Here is a 17,438-nt window from a genome sequence, read left to right as displayed (position 1 = left end):
GTGTCCCTATGTTTCGTTTCTGTGCATGCATAGCAAATTATTTTTTCTATTTCCTTCTCCTGGATGTCCAAGGGAAGGCCAACCCGAAGCAAGAAATGGAAAAAGAATGACTGTAGTGCAGCACACCCTCCTATTTGCATTATAATGCAGTCATTTCTATTTGCATTCAGATAGATAACAACCTCAAAGGTTGAAAAGCAGAGGATTCATCTGACACAGATTATATATTGATTGTATGTTATTTCTTTGGTTTTTATTGTCAGAAGAACATTAGGAGAACATTGTACGATTTCTCTCTTGTGTCATCTTGTGTAATATTACCTTACTTTACAAAACGAAGATAATTATGTTACATGCACTAATTTAAGCCTGGTCATTTGCCCGAACAGCAGATAGTAATGCACTTAAATGCTATTGTGTTGTATGGCGCCCTGCTGAGAATTCAACCTTGAATAGAGTAAATTGCAAACCGCTGTTTATCAGGACCAAAACAAAACAGCTCAATGGAAGTCAATGCGATTATGAGTTTGAGTTTGAGTTTAAAACATTTATTGAGCGCGCGTACACCTGGCGGTTTCATGGCGCTATGAGGTACTGAGCCCTAGAGGGTAGGCAAGTCGGGAAAGATGAGGAGGGGTGGATTATGAAGGGAAGGCTGGTGAAAAAAGAAAGGTTTTTAGGGCCTTTCGGAAGTGGCAGTATTGAGTGGAAGATCTGAGGTGGGCAGGCAGAGAATTCCAAAAGGCGGGGGCAAGTGTGGAGAGTTTCGTGCCCCCCCACTTTTTACGTCTGAAGCGTGGGACTGCCAACAGGTGTTGGGAAGATGAGCGAAGTTCCCTGGCGGGGGTGTATGCCTTGATTTCCGCAGAGATAAAGGCAAGAGCTGTGCCAGCCTGGGCTTGAAAGGTGATACATCCCATCTTGAACTGGACTCGTTCTCGAATAGGGAGCCAGTGTAGGGACTTTAGGAGAGGCGTAGCGTGATGGAATTTGGCCAAGTTGTAGACCAGGCGGGCCGCCTGGTTTTGAACCAGCTGTAAACGTTGCATGCTATAGGCGGGCATACCGCAATATAGAGCATTTCCATAGTCCAAGCGGGAGACCACCATCGCTAGGACAATGAGTTTAAGGGCAGAGAACGAAAAAAACGGGAAACTTTGCGGATGGTGCGAAGTGAAAGGAAAGAAGAGGACACCACCGAACTGACCTGGGAGTGCAGGGTGAGTTGGTTATTCAGTTTGATCCCTAACGTTTTTACGGAGGAGGAAGGGGATGGAGGGGGACCTAGTGAGGGGGGCCAGAAGAGAGAGGTCCAGGGACTGGAGCAACCACCTGTCAGAATCAACTCGGTCTTATCTGGATTTAACTTTAGGTGGTTGTAATTCATCCAGTCCCGGATGAAGATCATGGTGGACTGAAAATTCACCATGGACTCTGGGGATGGGGACAAGATGAAAATAAGCTGCAGCTCATCCGCATAGTTAAGAACGGTGACTTCCATTTGGTGAAGGGCAAAAATAAGAGGGATGATGTACAAATTAAATAAAAGGGGAGAAAGGGAGGAACCCTGGGGGACCCCGCATGGGACTTTCCGGAAGTCCGCCGAGAAGTCGCCCAGGCGTACTGCCTAGATGCGGTCCCTCAGGAAGGAGGACAGCCAGACCAGGGCCGAACCTCCGATCCCCGCCGCCCTGACACGAGAAAGTAAGATGGAATGATCAACCGTGTCGAAGGCGGCGGAGAGGTCGAGGAGGACCAGGGCCTGGGGATGGTTGGTGTCCATACCCTCTCTGAGGTTGTCAAGGACCGATAGCACCACTGACTCCGTGGAGTGTGCGGGGCGGAACCCCGCCTGCCGGATTATTAATACGATAGCACATTATCGTTCCACTAGTTCATTTAGCATTTTATTCAATGCCCTTCCCTGCCACCATACTCAATGTTTTTCTTAAATAAAGGTAGATGATAGTGTTTTTATATTGAAAAGAAAGAGCCATAGATCAGCCAGAAAAAAATATCATGTGTTTTAGAGAGAGTGGGGTTGGGTTTTGCCTGAAAAATACCATAATTCCTGTAATAAATAGTCATTCGGTTACAGATGTAGGCTTCTTGTTTTCATTCCTGTGGCATGCATTTATGTAAAGGTAATCAAAATAAGAACATTAACATTCAGTATTTAGTAAATTACTTGATGATGGTTTTAAATAAAAAAACATTTTACCACTTTTCCTTTCTCATGTTCTCAAGGAATATAGCAAGGGGTATGCCTTCATTGATATTAATTGTGAAAAGGCAAGATGTGATGATATCCTATTAAAGATTTATGAGATGTGCAGTTTGGACTTTGAAATTCTGAGATGAAATTAGAACTGTGGTTGCAAAAAATGATACTCCCTGATGAGTAGGGGAGTTCGTGAGCTGGATTTATCAGAATGTCAGATCATGACAGGTGTATGAAATTCAGTTCGAAAGGTCTGAGGGCTGTCAGAAATTACTAAATCCACACCCCTATTGGGAAGCTAACATTAGGTCACATTTAGCGATGTCTTTGGGGATAAGAGGCCATATAATGTAATTTACACTATCCTAATGACACTGGATAGTTTACCTACTGGCAGCTGTTAACCATTTTGATTTATTCTCACCTTTCTCTTTAGACCTTCAGGGAGATTTTTCACCGTTGTCTTCAAATGCTCATTTAGCTCCAACGCATCAGTCACTCTGTATTAAAAGAAATGGGGAGCACATTTATACATTTGCTTATTTTAGTCTTTCTGCTTTGTTCCAATATGGTTACCTTAGCTGCCAACTCATTACTGTTCATTTAGGGAATGAAAGTGAGCAATACACTTTGTTTAAAAATCGTTTTCCCTTATACTACATCCATTCTGGTTTTTATTTTACCATCTCGTTCAATCAGAGGGACTTTGGAATCTGCATCATTCCACCAGTGTCCTTTGACAATTGTATCAACAACGAATTTATTTATTTATTTATTTTTGGCATTTATTAAGCGCGAACAATTGCCCGCAGACGAAACCTTTAGCCTGCACACAACAGGCTAGATTTGTCATGTTATTTTGTCCACGTGTCAACCTTTGTCCTTCAACCCGAACATTAGGATGTCCTCAGCTAAGCAACAGTACAAAGGCCCCACAAAACTAAGGATACTTCACTGTGGCAACTTCCCAGTTTGGCCCTGTTTGGGTCTCATAGAGGCGCGAGTAAGAACCCCTTCTTTCCATCTGCTAGATATGTACAAATTGTTTTGTAAACATTATGAACTCTCAAAGCACAATCATTCAGTACATGCAATGAACAATGGGCTAGTAGCAGACTCAACTGAATATAAAGGAGTTTTCAAAGATATAGTGAGGGCAATTCAGGTGGCTTTTTTTATCAGTAGATATCCTTTCCAAGAAACTCTTCAAAAATTGAGCACATGTCCACGCTGGAGCTAAACACGTGTTAGCTGAAACTCTCATAATTACTTTTGCTCCATAGGAAGAGTTTCTTGCATTGAAAAAAATAAGAATAAATCCAACAGTGGTATTCAAAGCACATCCTTGAAAATTCCTTAATGAATTTTATTTGAAGGAGTCTTTGGTGTATTTGTAGGGTTATTCCACTTCAGTTATTTGTTTCTTTGTTGAGAGGGTGCCTTGACTATGCCTGGGTGAAATTTCAATTATGTCAGAGTATTTTGTGTAATTTTGTAAATGTTGTGTTATGCTTCTTACACAAAATGCCTTTAATTATGCCTCATCATATAATTACATGTCATTTGCGGCAAACGTTTGCTGCAACTGCTCGGGAACAACTTGAACGGTCCGAACTGGAGCGGCAGTTTCCCGCAGCACCTGTCTTTTTCACACTATTTTTAAGTGCTAAATGTGTCCTTGCATCAAATATTTGAGTTTGCATCTGAAATGGAAGGTACAAGCTGAAGAAGCAAGAACACCACAATTTTGGTTTTGTGAGGTCCACCATTAAGCAAAATTAACACTCACTTAGGAGGTGACAGACACTATAGTGAGGGACTATGAGGCAACTCAAAGTTGGTGATGACTCAAACTAAGCAAATCAGGAGAAACCAAAATTGTGCACCTCCGAGTTAATCCAAGCAATCCCTTAACTGCAAACCTCCAATGACTAATTATGCCACTACATTTGGATGCTTCAAAGTTCCTACAACACATTCTCCTTCAAGCACAACCTGACTTCCCATCATCTATCGCCCACCGACGCTCAACTTGCACTTAATGATAATTAAATTGTGGTGGAAAGAGCTGTTGATTGACCACAGGATAAAGATGGCAATATTGACTCTGAACAAATGAATAAGCAATATCTTATCATGTACCATGCTCAGTATTGATATAGAAAGAATCATTAACATTAAAGCTGGACCTCCAGAAATGTAAATATATTTTAGAAGACTTTACCTGGAATTCTATTTTATGTTTCACAAAGAAAATGTGTCAGTTGAAGATGCATCTGCTCTGGAGTTAGGTACATAACATTAAGTGACGATAAATGCTGTTCAGATTTTAAGACAGTGCATGTACCTCTTACTCTTATTCCGTGCTCTTAAGCAAGCCAATCCATCTTAGGATTCTGATGCAGTTTGGAAATCTTCCCAACCGAATGAGTTTGGGAATGGTTTCCAACCAAATTGGATCGGGAGAGTCCTACCGACTAAGTATGATGCATCCGGATGGTTCCATATACGATGACTCCTGTTGACTTCAATGGGAGCCTTTGTTCCGACCAAATGCATAGGCTCCCATTGAAGAATGGGGTGGCTAGGGAGAATCGGGCACCCCCTTGTGCCTGCCACACAGTGCATGGCTGGTAAGGGAAGACCCATGCGTACCGCCATAGGCCCGATTAGGAACGCTCGAGGTGCAGGGGGGCCCAATACAGGCCCCCAAAGTCTGATTCCAACTGCTGATTTGAGTCAGGTGGCACGATTCACAAGAGCTGTCGAAATCCAGCATTGTACTCGGTCGTTTGGAAATGCAGCTCGTAGAGACGTACAGTTCTGCTCCATGCGGCTTGGTCATTCCAAATGCCATCAGGTTTGGATTAGGATATTCCTAACTCCTAACTCGCATCATACTCGGTCGGCTGGAAACCTTTCCGAGCCGGTTGGAAAGACACATTCCCGATCTGATTTGGAAAGAGCAAATTACATTAGGAGGCCCTCCTAACCGCATCAGAATCAGACCCTTAGTCTCTCATTCCCGTACCCCTTTTCCTATCCCAAGACTTAAAGACACTAGACATATCAGTAATACCACTATGGAAAAAATCCAGCTCATTTTGAGTTGGACCCTTATAGTAAGGGAATGAGGAATTTTGCAAAACTTAAACTATCAGCCTAGATGCCTTTCAAGATGTTCTTGTTTTGTGATGAAGATTCAATATGTACTATAACAACATTATTTATTGGTTCACTCTGGATTGTCTAATAGGCATAGAAAACAACTAAATTGTTGTAACAGTTATATAGAGAACCAGGTGCTCCTGCTGCCATCATTCATTACTCAGTTTCTAAGAACAGTTCCCACCCATTTGCAAATGGGACAAGGAGATATTCATCTGATTTACCATGAGGCAAAATGCCCCCTCAAACTATACCTTTTGATAGCCACTGCTGCATCCTCTTTCCTCATCCCTTTTACAGCAGCGTAGACCACCAAATGTTGCTCCACAGTTAGCCCAGGCCACAATGCGTTCTCTTGGGGGCAATACCCAAGAAACGCAGTTGATTCAGTGTATCTCTCCCGCTGGGAAGTGGCAGCATTCTGGAGCTCTGTCAGAAGCACCTGCAAACATATCACATTCCAAAATATTTTGAGATACAGACACTCTCATTTGGAGGTATTAAATACATATTTTACCATTTGCAAAGTTTATATTTCTTTGGCGCAAAAAATAACAACCATATATAGACATCTGTGCTACAAAGAGACAAGCCTATAAATTAAGGCAAATATATAAAAAAAAGAGGTTTGGATAGCAAAGAAGAATCAACAAACTGAAATTCGGTTAAAATTATTGGAAAAAAGTAAATTAAACAATAATAGGGCAGAAATCAATAACATAGCAAACGGATCCTTCCGTGATCACAATGCAAACATATTAGATATTAGAGGCAGATTGGACACATTATCTAGTGCAAAATCAAGGGAACAACAACAACCAACAAGCAATGAAACCAGATCACACTATCCAATACCAACAAAAAAGTGAAGAACCCAAACAAAATTTTGATGAAAATTGGATTAAAACTCACCAGGTACAATGGTTATAAAAAAAATGAGGACCACTGGCGCCCCTGGCCCAAACGGTTTGCCAAATGGGCCCTTTAAACATGACAAATCATTCTGGGAAGAACACCTTACCCCATTGTTTAACCACGCCTTTGAAATAGAAAGTATACCATCATCATGAGGAGGAAGCATATTGCATCCAATTTTTAAAGCAGGCGCTAGATCGGACCCAGGGAATTATAGGATGATCGCTCTCATTGACGTAGAGGCCAAAATATACATGTCAAACCTCCTGACAGCATTGGAAGAATGGGTCACCCCGAGCAAGAACCTCCCCATCACACAGACTTGGTTTAGGCCGGGAACAAACACACTGTGTAACTTGTTAGCCTTGAACCTTCTTGTCGAAAAAGCTAAGGACAAATCAGCTAAACCGTACACTTGTTTTGTCGACTTAAAAGCAGCTTTCAACACGGTATCCAGGGATCTCCTATGGCAAAAGATGGCAAATCGGGGTATTCCACCAATGCTACTGGGGGCCATTATTAACCTGCACACATCTACCTGGGTCAAGATAAAATTAGGGAATGGTGAAAGAACAACAGCAAAGATCCCAACGCGCATTGGCCTAAAGCAGGGATGTGTACTGGCCCCCACTCTTTTTAACATCTTTACTGCTGTCCTGGATAAGAGGCTATCAGAAATTCAAAGTGATCCTCCAAAATTAGCACACTGCAAAATAAGAAGCATGCAGTATGCAGACCACATTGTCCTATGCAGCCAGACCCCAATGGGCCTACAGTGGTCCATCACAATGCTGCTCGAATATACTAGGGAGCATGGTTTGTTTATTAATTACAAAAAACGAAGGTTATCTGTTTTTCATCACACATAGGACAAAACAAAAAATGTAAATGGCACGCAGCAGGAAACACCATAGAACAGAGTGTTGGCTATAAGTACCTAGGAGTAGTGGTAGACTCAAGGTTTACTCTAAAATATCGCTTATTGAACAGAAAAGTCAAGGCGAACAAATTACGCTTTGCTCTAAATCTACTAAAAACAAAACTGAAGTGCCCTTCCAACTTATATTTGCTAAAAGTCATCGCTGCTAGGTTTCTTCCAACTCTTAAGTATGGCTCTGAATTATTCAGAGGACAAGATGCTAACTTCCTGAATCGCCAACAATCAGGGTTATTCAAATACATCTTTCAAATCCCACAGTTTGTATCTCAAGCACAAGTACGTCTGGAATTTGGCCTATCGAACCAGCACCCAGTAAGACAAGCAGCAATATTAAAAATGTGTTGGAAACTGAAAGCAGCAAAAGAGGATTCCTTGATGGGGCACTGTTGGACCGAAATAAAGAATCAGACAAAGGGAAAAAAAGCCTGGAACACAGTTTTAGAAGAAGCATTGGTAAACCCTCAAAATGCAAGAAGACTGGAATACCAACTACAACTTTGCAGCTTTTAATAAACTACCCAATAATGCAGCAAAACAAAAAGTCTGGATAATAGACAAAGCCGCCCTAGCAAAGAAAAAACACGGCTGGTCGGTATTATCTTCATATGAGAGACACACCCCTCAACCATACCTAGTCGACCATATGACAACAGCAATTCAACAATTGCTACTTCGAACTCGGTTGGGAGCTTTTAACTCAAAAGATTAGGTTCCAGCATGGAAACAAACATGGCCAACAACACTCTTCAGACTCTTCAGCCAAATGGAAGAAACTCTGATTCATTTACTGAGCATTTGTCCAACTGTGAAAAACTTGAGACGTTATTATCTATTACAAGCATTTTGTACATATCAAATTAGATCATGTCGGCCAGCAGTAATGTTAGCACTGAATACTCAATTGTTACAGGTAGCATGCAGGGCCACCAGATTCCTGCAGAAAGTCAGTTTCTTTCTACAGAAATCTGAAAAATAGCATTCTTTGAATCTTTGGGCATGGGAAAAGAATGATGCAGAATTCACCATTTTCTTTTCTCCTGGCATTGTTTTTTTATACTTAGTTTTATTATGTAAACATTATATTGTTATTTAAGGACCTGCATACCGTGGTACAATAAAATGTTTATAATTAAAGGATTGAGATGCAAATCACAGCACAACATCTAATTCAATGTTAATTTTGTAAATATGATAGTATATATTACCTATGCATCCTTTTTAATTTTTAACGTTATCTGGACGATTTTAGCACCAAAAAATGTAAAGGTTTTAATTAACTATATACAGTAAAATGTTTACTTACTTATCTCTGTGTTACCATAATCAGACTGGCTTCCTTGGTTAGTAGCTTCTCTAGTCAGTAAAAGCTACAAAGCCTTAATCAAACTCATTTTCAATTCAATTCAATTCTTATACTTTATTCGATTGAATATCATAAAAGTCATAAAAGTACATATATACATTTGGTGAAGAATAAAAAGTAGAAAGTTAGGAGGTACGATTAATAGCTATTTCATGAGATAAAATAAGATTTAAAGACAATAAAAATATATATATACAGGTTAAGAACAAATATTTTAACAGTCTATCATTCAGTAACAGAAATACACATACAAAGATTCTGCTCCTGCGGGCTCTATATGTTATTGCAGTTTAACAACGTGGTACGGGTAAGCCAAGCACTTGATAGGTATTTAGCAACTCCACATGCAACGGCTAGAGAAGTTGTATCAGTTAAGAAAATGCGAAGAGCAACCCTAAAATCTCTGGCCCCTATCATCCTGCATACTGGTTTCAACCATTTTACTCTCGCTTTCTTGTATACCTTGCATCCAAACAAAAAATGCGGTAAGGAATCAATCTTGCATGGGCAGCTTGGACAAGTGCTGTCTAGAGCCCGCCTTCCTTTCCAACCCTCCACGAATTTATTGAGTGGAAGTGTCCCATACCTCATTTTTAAAAAGATAACTCTATCTTTTGGTTTTTGAATAAAGTCTAAAAGAGGTTCAAACCTCCCAGTGGGCTTATGCTCTAGGAATTGGGCAGTTAAGGTTCCCCATTTTGTACTCCTAAGTTCCTCATTCTGGATCCACTCCCAGTAGATTTTCTTAATTACTTGTTTTGGCGGAGGGGACTGCGTGGTCCAAGATTCCGCCAGTCCCAACTTTGTGACCATATGTCTAAGTTTAGTTAGCCACTGGATCTTCTTCGCACCATTTAGTGCGATAAGTTCGTCCATCACCAATGCGTAATTTGCTAGTTCTGGGGTCCTTCGCATTTTCTTAAACACCACCAAATGTACACGAGAATGCACCTGCCTTCACCCTTGCGTGAAACTGCTGATGTGGACATGGCTTTCTGCAGATTCTACCTCACCATCACTAAATGGTTAGAGTGAGAGAGTCCAAAGAAGATTGGCTATGTATGTAGTAGCACATGCACCTCCTTGCCTAGTACTGCCTCTGCCCCTAGAGATAAAGCAACAGTATAAACAGTCTAATTTTATGGGGATCCATTCAGTGTGATGACGCGAGAGATTGAGGTAGAGAGCCAAGAAATCAATATGTTATGAATAGGAAACCAATGAAAGGCATTGATGATGATAACCAAGGCTCTTACACTCCAGCTAGCAACCAGAATATAGCACTTGTAGTATATGGATAGTAAACAAAGCGCCTTATTCCTTACGGTCTAGCATTCACTACCATTATGTAAACACTCAGAAACAGTTATGCATGTGGTGTGTTTAGGTGATTCTTCATCCAGGTTCATGTTTGTGGAACTCTTTCCTAACTTTCTGCCCTCTACCTAGTTTCCTTTTGAAATGTAGTCACAGAAATGTTATATATCAAAAGCAGGGCAAGGCTGGAGCACCACAGCAGCAAGAAGGTGAGAGGCTTGCAGTGCTGAATTGTCCTGGAGGATTGTGGAATACCAATGTAGGCATGCCCTCATTCCAAGACTTTGTGTCCCTGTCTTGGTATAATAACTATGTGGGCAGAAGTGTGGATGAAGAGGGACAACTTGGTCTATGTGAAGTGGAAATGGACAAATTGCAGGGTAACTGGGTGTGAATGGCGGTGAGTTTGGTTGAAAGGGTCACCCTTCTCTCGAGGTACGGCCTGGAAGGCAGTTGTTGCATTCAATGGGCTCTTTAGTGAAAGAATGAGCATCTCTAGGATGCTGGAGGAATGTCCAGGATTAGTGATGGAAGGGAGAGGTCAGTTCTTGCCCCAACTGTTTTAGGTTGTTGGGACAGAGGAGGCAAACTGGTCATAATAGCCATATTTGGTTTACCTGAAGGCACTAATGCCTGCTCCTTTCCATCTTCATGTTCCCTCCGCTATGGCTTAGACCCTCAGTTGTGAAAAAAATTAAAAACAAAAATGTAATGTGAAAGTTGTTAATGATCAGCAATTTTCTCCACACCTGCAGGTAGTAACCCTTAAACCTACTTTACTGTGTTGATGCCTCAGGCCAGGATGCAATAACCCAGTTTATAAACTTTTCAGAGTGAAAGGGGGCTAAAGGGCTTTTAGCAAACTACTAGGCTGCACATAATGAAGGTGTGTGTACATTTGCTGCTCTGATACAACTTCTCAAACGATTGAATCTACCAGTATAAAATTAGGGAGGCAGGTTATCTACTAACAATATGTGTAGTTCCTTGTATTGCGTAAATTGACACAAAGCATTGTTTTGCTTTATTAACCATTAAAAAGGCCAATCTGATGTGAGTGCCAAAGCAACCCTTAGTAAATGTAGGCCTTGCTTTCATTAATAAATATTCAATAGGAATGTTTAAATACGGCTGTGGCCATGCTTACAGTGCTCATAAAATTAAATGAAACTGTTAGTATATTAATATATATATTCATATGATCAAGGACACCTGCCCGAAACGCGTCAGTTCGCTTTTGCTGCTGAGTTTGCCTTATTAAAATTCCTACTTGCCTTATATTGGATTCGTTGGTCATCTGTTTCATCCTGGGGACCTGGGGCAACAGTTCGGCTACTGTTGTGCACATATATATAGAGATATATATAATCTCTATAGATAAAATCATTAAGGAAAGAAGTGAATTAAATATTATGTTTACCTGCCCAGCAGTTGGTTTCGTGTCTCCTGTTAGCATACGAATAGTCGTCGATTTTCCAGCTCCGTTGGGACCCAATAGTCCCAATATCTCTCCTGAAACCAATCAGAAAATATCCTACACGTTACAGCGAACCTGCATTTGACACCACAACTTTCTTATCATATCAGGCATTTGTATAAAACGCAGTTTTACGATCTTTGAGTAAAGGGATTGTTAGAAATGAGGGTCTCTAGTTGGCAGAGGTAGATACCTTTGTCAAAATAGGGACCCTTGCTTCTAGTCAGGGTAAGGGGATACACTCCTAAAATAACCCCTGCTCACCCTCTTGCAAACTTGGTACGAGCAGACAGGCCTATCACAGAAGCAGTGAGTAAAGCATTTGTGAACACATACAGTAATACAGTGAAAACACTACACATGGACACCACACCAGTTTAGAAAAAAATAAGTAATCTTTATCTAAACCAAAACAAGACCAAAGAACAAAAATCCACAATACAGTAATAACAATATGACTTTCAAATGGTAGAAATAGTTCAGGTCAAAGCAAATTGCAGATGGGACACTTTCCACACAAAGTACCGTGGATGAATCACGCAAACAAACAAAAAGGGCCGCAGGAATGGTGATGCGTCGGTTCCTTACAATCTGTGAAGGTGATGCATTGGTTCGTTGCTCTGGGGAGGTGATGCGTCGTTACTTACTGCTGCGCAGGGAAGGTGATCCGTCGGTTCCTTACCTGAGAGGAGGTGATGCGTCGTTTTTTTTACTGTGCGGGGAGGTGATGTGTCGGTTTCTTACTGCGTCCCCCAACAATGCGACAAACTTGGCACTTCGATGCAATGCGATGATCCGGAACGATGCGTGTATTCTTGCAGTCGCACAGCATGCCTTGCATCGAAATCAGTGCGGTGATCTCAGACTTCTGAGATCGATGCACTCTATGCGGGGCACAGCAATTTCTTAAGCAGCAGGCAAGTGATGCGATGATTCCTTCAGCGATGCATCGGAAACATGTGCAGATGGGTCTTGTTTCTTGAAATAGCGTTGCTTTTCCAGCTCCAAGCAGCAAAACAGCCCCCAGAGGTCCAAAATAACAGCAGGCACCTCTTAGCAGGTCGGAACTCCCAGCAAGGAAGTTCAAGGGAGCTGGTGGTGAAGTCTTTGCTGTCCCTGAGAGTTCAGAACAGAAGGCAAGCTCAATTCAAGCCCTTGTAGATCTTCCTCAAGCAGGGGACACAGCAAACAGCAAAGGCCTTCTCCTTTCCTTGGCAGCAAGTAGCCACTGCAGTCCAACCGCAGACAGCAAACAGCAAAGGAACAGTATTCCTCCTCAGCTTCTCTGGCTCTTCTCCTTGGCAAAGGTTCCTCTTGATTCCCATAAGTGATGTAAAAGTCTGGAGTCTGGGCCGCAATATTTATACTACAAAATCCTTTGTTCGCTGGTGGCAGAGAAGCCCTGTGTTCAGTTAAATCCAGTTCTGTCCTCTCTGGTGCAGCTTCCTGGCAGGAGGTGGAGACAGCATTGTCCTAGGCAGACCAGGCCCATTCAGGTGAAAGGAAATCTCCCCCCCCTACTCTAAATGCAGCCCAGGTGTATTCGGCCCAGCCCTGAATCATCAGACTCCCTGGAGGCACTGCTCCTCCCCAGCCCCTGTGAGTCCAAAGCCAGACATGCAATACACAAACCTTGGAGAGGCACACTGGACGGCTCCGCAAGAAAATACCTACTTTCTAAAAGTGGTATTTTCAGACACAGGCTACAGTTAGTATTCTACATGGACAACCTTCTTCTGATTCCTATGCATGCATAGATATCCCGGTGGGTGATACTGACTAAGATTAAAAATCTGAATGTAGCAGTTTTCTATCCAGTTTCGGGATTTGCCGTAAACTTAAATTCAGTTCAGAAATTCCATTGTTTAATTCAGTGTACACTTCTCTTAGTGACTGGTAGTACATCTCAGAAATAATTTCTAAGGTTTTATGAGGTAATATACTAAATTATTTTTTTAGACCTGATAGCCTGAGGCTGGACTTTCCCACATCATTTTGTCAACCTCCTCCACTTTTCTGGCCTCATTTATACTGGCTTTAGGACTCTGTGCACTTTACCACAGCTAACCAGTACTAAACTGCTTGTGCTCTCTCCCTTAAACATAGCAGTATTGGCTTATCCATAATTATCATGTTTAATTTACTTATAAGTCCCTAGTACAGTGCACTACATATGTTGAGGGCCTGAACATTACTGTCACTCATGGGCCGGCAGCATGGATTGTGCCATCCACTAAGGTAACCCCCTAACCATGACTCAGGCCTGCCATTGCAAAGCCTGCACATGCAGTTTCACACTGCCATGTCGACCTGAAAAAATAACCCTTTTGCCAGGCCCAAGTCTTTCCTTCTTATACATATGTCACCCCTAAGGTAGGGTCTGGACAACCTATCTAAAAGGTAGGACATGTACTTTTAAGTTTGACTTGTCCTCATATTGGAAAACTCCCAAAGTAATTTTTTACTACAGCAAGGCCTATCTCTCCCACATTGGGATTACCTTATTACATCTTAGAAATGTAATTCACAATCTGGAAGAGATACATTTTTGAGTTTGATGTCTCTTGAATCACAATTTAAAATCACAACGTATGGTGAAGTCGTATTTTAATTTGTAATTCTGAAAATGCCACTTTAAAGAAGTTGGCATTTTCTTACTTTAGCCATTTGGTGTCTGCTGCCAGTCTCCAATCACATGTCTGGGTGGGTGACAGCTGGGCTTTGTGTATTTTCCTAGACAGCCACATGTAATGGGGCAATAAAGCGGATGCTGCTTTTGTTCCCACAGTGGATGGCCACACTCCCATTCATTGTGGCCAGGCAAGGCATTCTTATTGCTCTACCAACAACCCATCTTGAACCAAGAACGTAACCAGAAAGTAACCCCTTGCCTTACCTATGTCTTGAAGATTTGGCACATAATTTATAGGCTTTGTCAGCAGATGCCCTTGGCAGCAAGATCGCTGGGCCTTAGTGATACTGCAGTGCATCTTTTAAATTACTTTAGTCAAAGGAGGGCTGTAGTGCTAGAGGCACTCTTGTGGTCTGACACCCTGTGATGACCTTTGACTACCATTATATTAATTTACTTTGGTGTATTATTTTATCCTAGCCTGAATGTACGATGTCCTGCATGTGCCTGTTTCTCTTAAAAGTTACTTTCTTGTAATCTTGCAGTCTTTCAGTGGGAGCTGTCATGGAGTGGGACAGCCTTCCAAAAACAGAACGTGCGGGATGTGCATTTCAAAGCACGAGGGAGAGAGAGAGGTGTGGAATGAGCTTTTTGGTCTCAAAGTGCAGTGTTATAAGCAGTGGCGCACAAATGTGCTCTGTGTTGTACATTGATAGATGAAGTATGTGATGCTTAAGGCAGTTGTGCACAAATGTACACTGTGTTGTACAATTAGAGATGATGTATTTGATGCTATAAGCAGTGGTGCACAAATGTGCATTGTGTTGTACATTGGGAAGTATTATTGGCTTTGACATGGCCTCGTGTAATCCTGAATTCTGACTCTGCCTTGCTTCAGCTTCTCTGCATGCACAGCCACGCTTGCAGGTTGTTTGGGTTAATCGCGTTCAAAGATTGTTTTTGTGAGAGATTGTTTAATGTACTCTGGAAGGCTTTTGTGAGTTTGTCAAGATAAAGGCTGGAACATGCGAGACTGTAGAGGGATCGTGGGAGCTCCTTCCTGCACATGGAATGCTTGCCTGGAAGCTGGCCAGTCCTTGTAAGATTCCTTTGGTGTATGGAGAAGGTTTCTCGAACCTTCTAGTGTGAGTTGTGAGACTAAAAAGCTGAGTGGGTGCTCACTTACAGAGTAGTGGTACTGCTGTAAGACAAACGAAACCTGAGTCCCGGTCGAGAGTCCAAGCCCAGCTGTAAACAGGCACCCCAGCTTGAGTTGGCAAGGATGTTGAGTGAACGATTGGGTGAGATGATTTGTTTCTGACTAGTGCCATTGTGATGCGTGGTTCCAGTGGCTGCGGTCATTTGCGGTGTTTGAGCTTTGATCATTGCCATTGTGATGTGTGGCCAGTGACTTTGATCATTTGAGGTGTTGAGTTTTGATTATTGCCATTGTGATGTGTGGGCAGTGGCTTTGATCATTTGAGGTGTTTTCTTTGTGATTCAGTATATATATCTTTCTGATCTCTTGCAGGAAGTCCCATTATATTTGCTTGAGTCCTATCTCATATTATTTGCTGCTTGTTTATTTATCCATGGTATTATTCATGAATTTAACTGTTGCATTTACCAAGGGTGTTATTATTGCTTGCATATGAATATATATATATATATATATATATATATATATATATATATATATATATATATATATATATATATATATATGTGTATTTGAATGTTGTGCATCTGGCATCTGTGAAAGTCTTTCTGTTAGAGAGCATTGTGTAAAATGAAACCCCAAGCCTTATTCTACAAAGTGAGTCTTTGCATTTTGTAAAATAAAAAACTTTTCTAAAGGTATTTGTTTCGTGTTATGTATCTTGCTTCGACGTAGGTGTGAGCCACCGTGTGGGATCTTCTGTATTATCTGAGAGGCAAAGCAAGACATTTGGCGTCACTTGTCAGGCTACGAAAAGAAAAATAACAGGGGAAAGAAAAATGTTTTCCAGAAAAACAAAGGCATAGTCCCAGATGCCAACCTAGTTATTTGAGAGGGAGATTGCCTCTTTTAAAGATGGAAAATAACTTGGTATTTCAAACAGAAATAGTGGTGTAATTTTTAATGCATTGCTTAGCATGTATCAAAAATGTGAGCAGCTGGAAAAAGAAAGTAATGAGCTGCAAAGGGAGCTAAAGAAAAGTCAGACCTTTTAACATGTGAGAATAAATCACTGAAAAAATGAGTTAAAGGTGTACCAAGCTCTGAAGCCATTTACTTTGCCAGGCTGTTTAGTTAACCAGGGTGAGTCCTTAGTGAAAAAGGTGAACATAGAGATGCTGCAAGTAATCTGCAAGTTTCACAGGAGGTTTTAATTAATTCGTTTGAAGACGTTCCTCAGTCAGAAATGAATTTGAACCGAGAAAATGAAAACATGCAGTAACAAAACAGTCTGTTAGAATTAGCAATCGTTAGTTTCAGTTATAAATCAGACGTGTCTGTGAATGATAATTCTTGCTCTACATGGAAAGCCGCTATTTGGAAGAAAGAAATGCCGAGATGTGCTTTTGAATCTGCACAACAGACTGTGCAGTGTGTTTAAAATGTGTGGTCAATACAGGAAGGTGACATTAGGGTGCCGATTCCGATTCGGTAAAATCCCCTACGAATAGTTGTACGGAGCATAGTTCCCGTACGAATCGTACACCTTCAACGTCCCCGTAGGTAGGATGAAGTACGATCCGAACCCAAAGCAAATCTCCGTACGAATCGTACCAAACACCGTACGACAAAAAAATAAGTGCAAATTGTATCCGGAACACGCAGTACGCGACGTCAGTACGTAATCAAGCAGCAGTTTCCAGCCCAGCAAGTATGATTCGTTTCTGCGACACACCATACGACCATTTTTCTACGGGAGCTCAAAATGTCCGTAAAAGCAGAGTCCAACCCGAACCGCATCCCCGGTACGCGACATACACATCATGAACACCATCGTCCGTGTCATCCCAGTCCTGTACACCTACGACCTGGTGCACAGAAACCGACGATGGTGCATACGGTGAGAACAACGTACCGCAACAATGGAAGTGTGCTTGTACGGTGCGTCTTACACGCTCGCGTATAGCACCATTGCAATAGTAATAGGAGCCGCACACACACGCCATGAATGTTGGTGTACGGTGCGTGTCATGCGATGCGCACACACCCCATGAATGTTGGGGTACGGTGCGTTTTATGCGCTCGCATATGGCACCATTGCAATAGTGATACAATGCGCAAACACGCCATGACTGTTGGGGTACGGTGCGTTTCACACACTCGCGTACGGCACCCTCACAATACTTATACGAGGCACACACACGCCATCAACCCCATGAGGCCAACAGTATGAGGGTGGGTGGATA

At 41.8% G+C, this 17,438-nt stretch overlaps 1 protein-coding gene across 1 annotated transcript in view; it reads right to left on the bottom strand.

The window, feature by feature from the left end:
• The window catches only part of LOC144770056 (ABC-type organic anion transporter ABCA8-like), a 2,854,033-nt gene that overhangs the window by 133,957 nt on the left and 2,702,638 nt on the right, over positions 1-17,438 (bottom strand). The window contains exons 31-33 of the mRNA XM_078654287.1: positions 11,345-11,436; positions 5,644-5,831; positions 2,646-2,721 (exon numbers count right to left, since the gene is read on the bottom strand). Coding sequence (XP_078510413.1) covers positions 2,646-2,721; positions 5,644-5,831; positions 11,345-11,436 — 356 coding nt within the window. The remainder of the gene's footprint in view (positions 1-2,645; positions 2,722-5,643; positions 5,832-11,344; positions 11,437-17,438) is intronic.

The sequence above is a fragment of the Lissotriton helveticus genome, chromosome 7 (assembly GCF_964261635.1).
Source record: "Lissotriton helveticus chromosome 7, aLisHel1.1, whole genome shotgun sequence".
Lineage (NCBI taxonomy): Eukaryota > Metazoa > Chordata > Amphibia > Caudata > Salamandridae > Lissotriton > Lissotriton helveticus.
This window is presented reverse-complemented; position numbering and strand designations above follow the sequence as displayed.